At 36.2% G+C, this 12,158-nt stretch overlaps 1 protein-coding gene across 6 annotated transcripts in view; it reads left to right on the plus strand.

The window, feature by feature from the left end:
* Nucleotides 1–10,418, plus strand: part of LMBRD2 (LMBR1 domain containing 2) — a 59,457-nt gene extending 49,039 nt beyond the window's left edge. For 5 of the 6 annotated variants that reach the window (XM_072605810.1, XM_072605815.1, XM_072605813.1 and 2 more), the window contains 5 exons: nucleotides 1,553–1,656; nucleotides 4,881–4,927; nucleotides 7,574–7,679; nucleotides 8,660–8,789; nucleotides 10,048–10,418. In XM_072605810.1, the coding sequence (XP_072461911.1) occupies nucleotides 1,553–1,656; nucleotides 4,881–4,927; nucleotides 7,574–7,679; nucleotides 8,660–8,789; nucleotides 10,048–10,108 (448 nt within the window). In that variant the 3' untranslated portion in view covers nucleotides 10,109–10,418. The remainder of the gene's footprint in view (nucleotides 1–1,552; nucleotides 1,657–4,880; nucleotides 4,928–7,573; nucleotides 7,680–8,659; nucleotides 8,790–10,047) is intronic. The other variant, XM_072605814.1, reaches the window with a different exon arrangement.
* The last annotated feature ends 1,740 nt before the right edge of the window (nucleotides 10,419–12,158 follow it).

Here is a 12,158-nt window from a genome sequence, read left to right on the forward strand (position 1 = left end):
ATCTTATTATGAAAACATTTAGAAGAGAAATATCATTAGAAATTAGAAAAACAGAAATTAGAAGAGAAACCTCACAGTTATGGATAGGAGTTATGGTCTTTATCACAGAAGACATAAAGGCAAAAAATAAAATAAACAACTTTGATTAGTTGAAACTGAAATGACATAGATAGCATTAAAGCATCTAGGTTAAGAGAAGTGGTTATATGGGTAAAAAAATTTTGTATAAATTTCTCAAATGAGGGTTTGGTATCTGAGATATAGCAATACTACGTAGTTATAGATATGAATCTATAGATATAGTCATTCCCCAGTAGATAGCAGCCAAAAGATATAAACAAACAGTTCTCAAAAAAAGAGATATAGAATATTCACAACCACATGAAAGAATACTACAGATCACTTATGATACGAGAAATGCAAATCAAATTGGCAGAAATGACAAAAAATGGCACAGTAGTCAAGAGGTGTTATGGAAGGATAAGTACACAGACATTTTTGGTGGATCGGTGAACTGGTTCAGCCATTTTGCAAACAAAATGCTACATTAATGTTGCCGGCTTTGTGGATTTTACAAGAGTATGGAAGATTTTAAAATACATTATTGTCTAGAAATAGGAAAACTATGAAAATATTTGTATACTTCAAATGCTTTTGTTTATATGAGCCCTAGTGCATTCTGTGTCTGAATTATTGACCTTATGTTTGGTTTTTACAGAATTACACAAATTGCTTATATTTAATGAATACATTTGGAATCATAGGATTATATTTTTGGAGTTGGAGGGGACCTTAGTTATCTAGTTTTATTCCTTCCTTTTACAAATGAGAAAACTGAGTCCCAAGAGATGAAGTGACTGATCCAGTGTCTCATAGGTGCTCCAGAGTCAGTACTTTCTGTCTTCCAGTGTATTGGGTGTAGAGAGCCTCAGGGGAGGATTTATTAAAATACTTGGATGAGATACTTCTTGTGGTTTTATTTCTCCTTGTCTCTCATAGTATGAATATCACCCACGAGGAGTATGATTCTGGGATCTCATTTCCATCATACCTACATTCATTCTGTTTATTTTGGTTTGGCTAAAGAGGAGAGATCTTGGTTGACCTTCTAGCATTCTTGCTCAGTGAGAAGGCCTTTGCTCTGTTTCCTTGTGTCTGTTTTTGTCTCATGGTGAATCGTTTATCTATGAAGCCCTTTCAGGAGTTTTTCCTTCTGTTTGAGAGGTGCTGAGTTCCTATTCCTGATCGTTAGTGTAGCTGAAATGAAATTGAACATTCTCTTATTTAAATACAAATCTTACCTCATCTAGCCATTTCACATCCATTTGCTCTTGATACTGACTGCCTCCTTAGTCTCTTCCCAACTCCAACCTTTAATAACCTGCATTTTATGGAGAATTTTAAATATTTTCAAGGGTATTTTTGACTACAGGAGATTTTCCTTTTGGCCTTAATTACTAACTTCAAAGCCCAACCTCCATTAAGGTATAATTACACCATAATATAAATTTAATTTGTACTTTATTCTCTGTCACTTTCTCTTTTTTTCCAGTTTAGGAACACGCTGTCTGAATCTTTTAGGTTTCCAACAATTCATGGGAGATAATGATATGACATCTGACTTAGTTGATGAAGGAAAAGAGTTAATTAGACGAGGTAAGACTTGTATTTAGAATAAGCAAAAGAAAAATACTCTGACAAGTCAAAAATCAAAATTTCTTGTATAGAGTGGATGTGTAACTTTTAGTTATTATCTTACTCAAAGTTTGACATACATGGATGTGTTTGGTTGTATTTACTGAAAGCTGTGATAGCTTTTCCGTATGTGATAGAGGAGTAGAGAATACGGCATAAGCACTGAATTTTACACATTTTGTGAAAAGCATATTTTAACACAGTAATGCTGCATTACAGCTTCATCTACAAGAAATACTGCCGTGTAAGTTACTGGAAAGAAACATTCATCTGTTATGGTTGAGTGTGTTTGTGTTTTTTACATTAGTAAACTTTTAGTAACGTAGGATTAAACAGACCTAAGAGAAGAATTGGGGTTACACTTTTCATTTTAGCGATGTAGTAAAACTTTTTTGTCAGGATGTTTTGTTTTAGTGCCTGACCTTTAACAGACTTTTATTAATTGGATCATAAACATTAGTTAACTATTAAAACAGTGATAGTTCACATTTATATAGGAAATAACTGTTTACGTGATACTTCAAGGTTTGCAAATCACTGCGTACATGGCATGAAGCTATTAAAGCTTAAAACTTCACTCTCAACTTTGAGATTTCCACTGTGTTTGTGTACACACACATGCATGCACGCACGTAAAAGCATTACTCAAGAACAGTAAGAAGCTCTTCTCAGAAGTGAGTAAAAGCTATAAGCCAGAAAATTAAAAGAAGTCATTAAGGAGATTCTGTAGGTCTCAGGAGTACTCTGCCAAGTTCATTTCCTCTTTCTCCTGTCTCCTGAGGGAAGGTTGCTGGAAGCAGCACAAGGCTACTTCCTCTTCTTGCTGTCAGCCTCATTTCCCAGCCAGAATGTGGCTGGTGCAGAGAGACCTCAGGCCTTCCATCTCTTGCTTTTCCTGTTCCTTGAAAGAAGAAGAGAAGTCAATGGGTCTAGGACTTCCACTTCTTCCATCTCCTTCTGAGCATTTTCCTGCCCCGTCTCCAGCTTCCAAAAGGAAGCGGCATTGTAACCATCTCCCTTTCATTTGTCTTCAGCCTGATCTCTGTCCTCTTCTGGGAAGAGGAGTGGCGCCTTCCCCGGTGATATTCACTATCCCTTCAGGTCATCATCCACCTCCCAATCATAATCCTAGTAGTTATTGTCTAGAGACCTCAAGGTCCTGCCCCTTCCTTCCTTAATGAGTTCAATACCTGGCTTGTAATTTTGCTTTCCTTCTCAGTTTTTGCCTTTATACTTGAGGATTTTGGCATACATATTGACTCTCCCTCAAATACCGCAACCATTTATTTCTTCAACCTACTTACCATTGCCTCGTCTACCTTACTGTAGCCATACACAAGGGTGGTTCCTAGCCTTGATCATGCTGTCACCCACAAATGCAACATTTCTGTGTTGTAGAATTCTGACTCATATCTGACCACAGTCTACTGGCTTTCCACCTCTTCCTCTGCCTTCTCTTACAAAGCCACGTTCTCCATCCATACTCTGACCCACAGCCCCTTAATTCTCTCTCACTCCATCTCTCTTGTACTAACCACTTGACCCTTGGCAAACCAGTTCAGCAATGCACTGCACTATATATGTGCTACTGAGCAAAGGCAGAAGGAGTCACACAACTGTTCTGATCTAGTCCACTACGAATTTATGTGATGCAACCTAAACTGGGCCCTAAGCAATCCTCCCTCATCAACTCACTGTCCCCCACTCTCCACAGCCACTCTTCCAAATCTTCTCATCCTTCCTCAAATCTCCCATGGCTCCCTCTCCCCAATCCTCTTAATTGAGAACCTTGCCTCCTATTTTGTAGGAAAAAATTGAGACTCTTTGCCATGAACTTCTTTATCTATTATCATTCAGATGCTTTCTGCTATTTTTATCTTCACTCCTGTCATGATAAGGTGCTTTCCTCATTACCAAGTCTAATGCTTCTACCTGCACAAGCATTTCCATCCCATCCCATTTCTTCCCCACAGATCAGATTGTGTCCTCTGGCTGCTAACATGCCCATGTGTCCCCTATCCTCAAACAACCCTCTTGATCTTTCCATCACCACCGCCTGTTACCCTATAGCTTTTCTATCCTTTGTGGTTAAACTCCTTAAAAAGACCATCTACAGTAGATGCCTCCACCTTCTCTCTTCTCACTCTCTTACTATTTGGCTTCCAACCTCATCATTTCACTGAAACTGCTCCCCCCAGTTAGTAGTGATCTCTTAATTGCCAAATCCAGTGGCTGTTTCCTCACTCCTCATTCTCCTCAACCCCTCTGCAGCTTTTGATCCACCCTATCTCTTTTCATGACCACAGTCTTCCCTGGTTCTCTCCCTGCCTATCTGACCTCTCCTTTCCTAGATCCTTATTCAAATCACTCTCTCTAATTTTAGGTACCCCATAGAGACTCTTCTGAGCCCTCTTCTCCTCTATATTACTTCACTTGATCTCATCAGCTTCCATGGATTTAATTACAATCTCCATGTTGAAAATTCTCAAATCTCCCTTTCCTATCCTGACCTTTTTTGTTGACCTCTAATCTCACATCTCCAATTGCCTTTCAGATATCTAAATGAATATCCAGTAGAAATGTTAAACTCAGTATATTCAAGATAAAACTTAGTATCTTTTCCCTGAAACTCTCCCCACTCCAGTCTTCCCTGTCACTGTCACCCTAATCAAAGGCTACTCTTATTCTAACAGCATTGATTTTAATTTTTTCCTCTGAAATAATCTATCACCTCTGTCTTCTTTTTTTTATGAAGTTTAAGTTGAATATCTCTTTGAAGATTATTGTGGTGAATAACATAAATTTAATTGTGATAATGGTGTTGATCTAAATCTTATTTCTGCCAAATTGTTTTCTAGTTTTTCATTTGTGTTTAGTAGAGTCTTTACCCCCCTGTTTGGAATTATGGGGTTATTTAACACAAGGCTATTATGTTGGGTTGGATTGTCTCTGTTTCTTGCCTGCCTCTTATGAAGAATGTCACTTAATCTGTTGCTAGGGAAAAGTAAATTGAGGTCAAATGTCAGAAAAGAAATTCACCATTGACTGTAAAGTTAGAGTAGGTGGTCTGTAACATTCAGTGAAGAATTTTATGATCCTTTCTTTAAAAGATTAACATCTTTACGTTTTTTAATTAGTCCTAACTAAACCACATTATTTTAAACTTGACATTTTTCTCTTTCTAGAAAAAAGAAAGAGGCAAAGGCAAGAAGAAGGTGAAAATCGAAGAAGAGTAAGTATAATATTTTAGACTATGTTAGGAAGTATTAAGTGAAAAGCACAGTAAGATCTTGTTAATTTGACCAAGTGGGGATGATGGTACAGATTAATAAAGATTGATTTTTTAAGAAAATAACACGTAATTATGTATACACACCTATACAGATGTATGTATGTGTATACAGGTATTGGAGTAGCTTTGACCATTATAAAAAGTTGATGCTTTCTTACACTTTAAATGTATTTGAAATTTTTTTATACTATCCGTTTGCTTAGCTAGACTTTTCTTTTCCTAAATAGAAAAGTCATTAGTATTGCCCAATCATAGTTACTACTTCCTAAAGGTGTACACTTGGTATAGAGAAGTCTTAGAAGAAAGTAGTAGCTGTCTCTAGGTACTCAAAGCATTGTTTAGGGAGAACTAGGACATATGGATACAAAATACAAAGGAGCAAATTTCAGCTCTCTGTAAGAACTTTGTGTATAGTTATAACTGTCCAGTGATGGGATAGGCTATCTCCATAGGTAATAAAGCAATCTTGTCATGTACAACTAGAGACTTAACTACCAAGCTCTCAGGGAATCTGGAAATGATCCCTGAGCTGATTTGTAGGTTGAATTAGATAACCTCTAAGTCTTCTTTTACTTAAATTACACGATTCTAATTAGTATACTCCAATTAAAGAGGTTTTATTATGCAGAACAAGATTGTTCTCATTAGTGCCATGTGACTTTGTATTTCTCAAGCACTTTAGTTTCCCTGGGGAAAATAATTAAAATATAGTCGATATTTACATAATAACTTTATTAGAAGGTAATTATTTTGCTTTTATTACCTCATCAGTCTTAAGTTTTCATTTAGTTTCTAAGTAGTATCTATTAACCTAAATAGGTAAGCATATAGTAAGTAGCATATGTAGTATTTTCTTGATTTTTTTTTTTTTTAAACATAAGAGTTGTATGGTTTGATAGAACTCTAGCTGGAAAATACTTTTAAAACTATCTTACTTTGTAATTATATATTTAGAGTAGATATTAGACTCAACACACTATGCTATTTCTTTGCAGGGAGGTAACTGATTGCATTGTTATAGAGAATTCCTGGTATGTGAAGTCTATCTCTGAGGCTTAGCACCTGTTCTTTAGCTTTCAGGGATAGGAAACTTGCGGCCTTGAGGCCACATGTAGCCCTCTAGGTCCTCAAGTGTGGCCCTTTGACTGAACCTTGTTCTATGAAGTTTGGATTCAGTCAAAGGGCAGCACTTGAGGACCTAGAGGGCTTCGTGTGGCCTCAAGGCCACAGGTTCCCTACTCCTGGTAGAAAGTCCAGCTCCTGGCTGCAGGGCCATAGAGCTTCAGAGGGCGCAGAGTTGCATGCAGCCCCACAACCAGAGGTGGAGGTCTTCAGAATAGTCCAGTTAGGTTAAGTGAAAACTTGACTGTGCTGTTAGAGTTGTCTGACCTTTTCTCAAGCCTCACCCTTGACCTCTCTGCAGCCTTTGACAGTGTTAATTACACTCTGTTGTTTAATAGTCTCTTCTCTCCAGGTTTTCATGATACTATTTGCTTCTAATTTCTCCTCCTATGTGCTGGACCTTTCCTCACTCACTCTCCTTTGCTAGATCTTCATGTGTCTCCCAGGCGCTCTGTCTTGGGCTCTTTTCTTTTCTCTGTTCTTTCACTTGGTTATTTTATCATCTCCCTTGAACTCTGTGATCATCTCTATGCTGATGAGTTCCAGAGGTTTATATCTTTTCCCCACCCCACCCCCATTCTCTTCTGAGCTCCAGTCCTGTAAGCACCTCAAACTGAACATGTCCAAAATCGAATCCATTATCTTTCCCATAAAACTCTCCTCTTCCAGCCTTACCTATGAAATATTGAAGGTAGTTCACAAACTCATTGTTGTCCATCACTTCTCATTCTCGTCTTTGATATCCAATCAGTTACAGCCTCTTCTTATATCATCCCTTCTCTCTGCTCGCAAAGCCATCGCTTAAATTCTGGTTCTCATCACCTCTTGCCTAGACATTTACAGTGGCCATGTAATTGTTATCCCTGTTCCTGGTCTGTCCCCATTCTAGTTCATCCCCCGCATAGCTTAAACCTTAAGTCTGGCCATGTCACCCCTGTACTCAGGAAACCCTCAGGTTCTCTATACCCTCTGAAATTAAAAATAAAATTCTTTGTTTACACTAAAAGCTCTCCACCCCCGGTCCCTTCTTACCTTTCTAGTTTTTGTGTGCTTTAGTTCTCTGCATGCATTCTATATTCAAGCATCTCTGCCCTTTCACCGGCTACATATCAAACCTGGAATGCTTTCCCCCAGGCCCTCTCTTAGAGTTCCTAGTACCCCTGGCTGCCAGTGCCTACTCTAGTTACCACCCATCTTCTCTGCATAAAACTTGCATTTATGTGTTGTTTCCTCCTTTAGAAGGTAAGTTCCTTGAGGGCAGACAGTTTTTGCCTTTTATTGTATCCCCTGTGCTTGGCACTTAGTAAGCATTTCAGAAATCTCCATGGACTTGACTGAATGCCTCTCTTGCTAGGTGTATATATTTTAGTCAGTTATATTTTTAATGGAACAGAATTAAGTTAATTTTTCTTCATATCTATTTCAGTGAGTTATTTTTGCTATAGTTTTATGTTTCTTTTCAAGGAATGGAAAGAGCGATATGGAAACAGTCGAGAAGATTCCACCAGGAATAGAAATGTTCATACTGACCCAAAGGAGTCAAACTACTCAGAAACCAGTACCAACAGATGTAAGTGGTTGTTGCATTTGGTTCAGGAAAGTAAATTGTGTTGTTTGCCAGTCTGTAGCTTAAGACTTGGTGCTGGGCAGATAGCTGGAAGTAGCATTTGTAGTCACAAGTTCAGGGGGCTGGGCTACAGGGTAGGAGAAACATTGGCAGGGGTGATCAGAGGAGCGGAAACCAGAGAATATCAGTGTCCTGACATTCATCAACAAAATTAGCATCTGTCCTAAGCTTTCAGATCACTTTATTTTCATGATTAATCTGTTTTGGTTTTGCTTCACTTCCTTTTCTCTGGCCAGTTGTATACTTTTAAAAAGACTAATTCACACTGTCCTCAGTAAAAATAGTCTAATTATTTAAATAAATAATAAAATAGCTAATTCCGATTTGCGTTAGTGGCTTAACTAAGTACTCTAAAAATCTCTTCCTTTGCTTGGACGACCTATTAACCAACCAAAATGATTTCCTTTGTGCTGTATGTTTTCCACAAAAGTCCTGTTCCAATTTCTCATTATGGTTTATTTAAGGCAAAGCCAAAAAAGCCCAAGCTCAGGCAGGTTATTCCAAGCTGGACAATTGCTGAGTATAAGCTGGGTGGCACACTAACTTTGACAGTTGAGAACCAGACTAAGTTTGAAGAGGCACATCACTAATGGGGCTGGCCACCAGCCCTTGAGGATTTTTTGCCTAGACATGGAAAAGTTACCTCAGTAGGGAATCAAAAGAAAGAATATTCTCTTAAATGAAATCTTGATCCCTAAAATTATTACATTGCCTTACTTATAATCTTATTCTGGCTTTAAGGTGCTATGCTGTTGTATTGGTTTTTTTCTGTTAGCATGTTGTTTTTAGATTCAAAATTTAAGCCCGTTGTATTAGGCCTTACTCTGTCCTCATGCTAGGGGACTGTTATCCACAAATAAAAAATCATTACTGTAAAAGAAATAATAATGTGAATTTTTTTCCCTCTTTACTTCCTTTTACAGCAGTATCTAAATATACAAGGTCTAATAATCGGACTGAAAGAGATAGAATTGAATTACTTCAGGATGCAGAACCTCTTGATTTTAATGCAGAAACATTCACTGATGATCCTCTTGAATCTGACTCAGGAAGGTGAGTTTGCTCCTATCTTGACTATAGGATCGATTCATTTCAAAGGATTTTATTAACCTTCTTACTTAACTAGATCAACTTAATTGGATTTTCTACAGTATCCCAAAAATAGTTCTGAGAGTGATCAAAGAAACCATCAAGTATCTGCTTATTAACTACTCCTTTAAAAATTATTTTTGAAATGTTACCTGTGAATCAACAGAAATAGGTTTTGAATCTATGCAAATTTAAGTTGCTTTACAAATTTCACCAAATTTTACTGTTTTGTAAATAAAGACGTTGAGAAGTTTTTGTATCTATACCCTTGTCAGAAAAGTTTACTTTGTGTGGATTTAAGAGTTAAAATAAAGATGACTTTTGTTTTCTTTAGGCAAAAATGGGAAAGGGAGACTTTTTTTTTTTTTTACTTCAGTAAGTGCTTTTTATCAAATGATCTATAAAGTGGAAAAAGCACTGACTCAGAATCACTGCAAAGATCTGGATTCATTCCACCTTTTATTCATTCAGGCCAATAATAAAATTTAAGAATTTCAGAGAATGACAATTGCTGTTAATGATAACAGAAGCAAAGCTCAGAATATTTATAATGACCCACCAATCTTAAAGAAGAGATAAAAAGAACATGAATAGACACAATTCTGCAATCCACCAGGGGCAAATGGTTACTAGCCTGGACCTCTTTTGGACACAGGCCTGCAGGAATAAGGAAGAAAAATTATTTTTAGCAAAATATAGGCTGATAGTTTGTTGTATTGGATATTTTAAGATTATAGGTGCTGACAAATCAGAAAGATATGCGGTGAAAGTGACTTTTTTGTGATAGAAAACAACCCTGTACAAACAGGTTATATACAGAATAAATGAGGGGTAACCTCAGAGGGGAGGCACTAAGATTAAGGAGGACTTGAAAAGGCCTTTAGCAGAATAAGACTTGATGTGAGACTTGAGCAGAGGCAAAGAAGTGGGAAGGCAGAAATGAGGCAGAAGAGTATTACACACATGGAGGATCAGCCAGTGAAAACGCAGTCCGGAGATAGATTGTCATTTGTGAAGAACAATGAGGCTAGTGTCACCAGAAGCAGATAATTTGCATAATGTATTATGTGTATAGATGTGTATAGATATATTATGTATACATGTATTATAGTAGGTATTAAATTGTAGTGCTCCTTCTTGTTGATTTCCTTGATTTCTTTCACACCTGACTTCATATAAAACCTTTCAGTTAACTCTTTTATTTTTGTTTTGTATTTTTTAGGTATCAGCCTGGTGGAAGATATCTGTCAATGTCTCGAAGCAAAATATTTGATGATGTCTAAAGCTTGAAAATATTTAGGTGACAATTAACTCTTGGAAGTCTGCATCTCCAAGTCATTTTTCATATTCTAAAGTAGTTGTAACATTGGTGTGCCCTCAGAGCTTGCTTTCTATTCTGGAAGAAGAAAAGTCAAGTTCGGGTTAAAAAGTAATGCAGAGCTTACAGTTTGTATAATAATTTATTTCTCATCAAGTAATAGAATACCGTATTCTCACAGGATTTATTGCATATGCTGCAACTTTTTATGTGTTCTCAGTGGATAATGGGAGTATCCATTTAATTCATATTAAAAGTTAGTCCATGCAAAAACATTTGTGTGTTTCAGGTTGGTTGAAATGAATTTTTTCTTTTGCAAGTTAGTTTAAAAATAAGTAATATGTAACACATCTGTATTACACTACAGTTCCCTTGTCATTTGTGGCATATATTTTGTTATTTAAAAAGGAGATATTTTGTCAAGCGTTTTTCAAGGGTATGTAAATTGAATGGAGAAATCCAGTGATGATTGTATTCACGAAACTCCTACCTTAAAACATAAGGCTTGTCCGTGACTCGCGGAGCAGAGTAACCTTTCTGCTTTAACTTCATATGCAAATAAATGTGTTTTGCATGTATAATTAAGATGTTTCAATTGGCAACATTAGTAACTTTTTTAGCATGTGATAATCAAGTTGTCTTTCCTTTTTAAGTCTTTGATAGTAGCTGGTAATCTTTGTAATTTTTTGTATAGTTTTAATTTGATGGACATGAGTTTAAAATTTTCCAATTCAGTGCATTTTTGTATTCTTAATTACCTCCTGAGCTTTCTGTTCAAGGAAAAGTATGTGCATTAATGGCAGATATTTTTGATACCCAAAGAACATGAAAAAGAGATCTGAGATTTAAAAATGTGCCTGTATATGCCAGTAAAGCTTTTACAAAAGACACATGCTCTTTCCATTCAAAGGGAAAAAAAATACTAATACAGAAAATGCAATAGATTAGTATTTGCATTGTGGTTTATGAAATGTGTCAAACCAAAATAGACTGTAAATAATTTATTGGGTTAATATGCTCATTTAAAAATAATTTGTTTTGGTTTCATATTTAAGCCAAAGTTGTGTTAGTTTTTAAGTCATCATCCTTGTTTTGCAAAGTGAATATGAATGAGTGAAATTCTTGAAATACTTTCCACTTCTTACACAATTTAGTAGGTTATATATTTTTAGAAAAGTGAACTTTTCCCAAGTATTCAAAAAAGCTTAATTTTTTAAAAATTGGTATTATGTAATTTTATAAATTTAATATGCTAGTATTCAAACGATTACGGTTAATCCTGTTATATAGTTATTTTTAGTCAGTTTCTAAAAAGAATGAAATTGCATACATTCAAACATAATACTAATGGGAAGGTTTACCATATACTACATTGAAGGTTTTAAGGGGTACTCTTTTTTGAGTCACATTCTTCCCTTTGGTAAAGTGTGGTTGGTCATAGAGCAGTAAGCAGGAAATAGTGATGCTTTGCTGCTGAATGGAGCACCACCATAGATTTTCCTTGGGCAAGATGTAACCTCTCAGTGCCTCGGTTTCTTCATTTACGTAATGAAGACGTTTCTATCTGCCTACCTCACAAGGATAATGTGAGGGTATTAGATTAACATTTACAAGTCAAAGAACCATAGCTGTCCTTTTATCATCATCGTCATTATAAGTTGTACTTGAAAGTATTGGAAGGAAAAAATAGAAAATGGACTGTTTCCTTATTCTTGTGCAGAAACTAACACACTTCTCTGGCAAGATCTGTGGATATGATGGGAATTTTTTCCACCTACATGAAAATAGCTTGCTTATTGTTGCTAATGTTTTCTGTCATGTGACTTTACTTTAGAAAATTTCCCCTAAATGTAGTGGTATTTTTTTTCAGGTTTTATTATGAACTCCAAATGGCAGTGTATACAGAGAGGAAAGAAAACTGAGCAAACCCATGGTACTAGATAATTTGAAGATTTAGAAATGAAGTTAAGCTCTGTCAAGGAGTTTATGGTCTAATGATATCTATTTCAGAACAT

This window comes from Notamacropus eugenii, chromosome 4, assembly GCF_028372415.1.
Source record: "Notamacropus eugenii isolate mMacEug1 chromosome 4, mMacEug1.pri_v2, whole genome shotgun sequence".
Taxonomy (NCBI): domain Eukaryota; kingdom Metazoa; phylum Chordata; class Mammalia; order Diprotodontia; family Macropodidae; genus Notamacropus; species Notamacropus eugenii.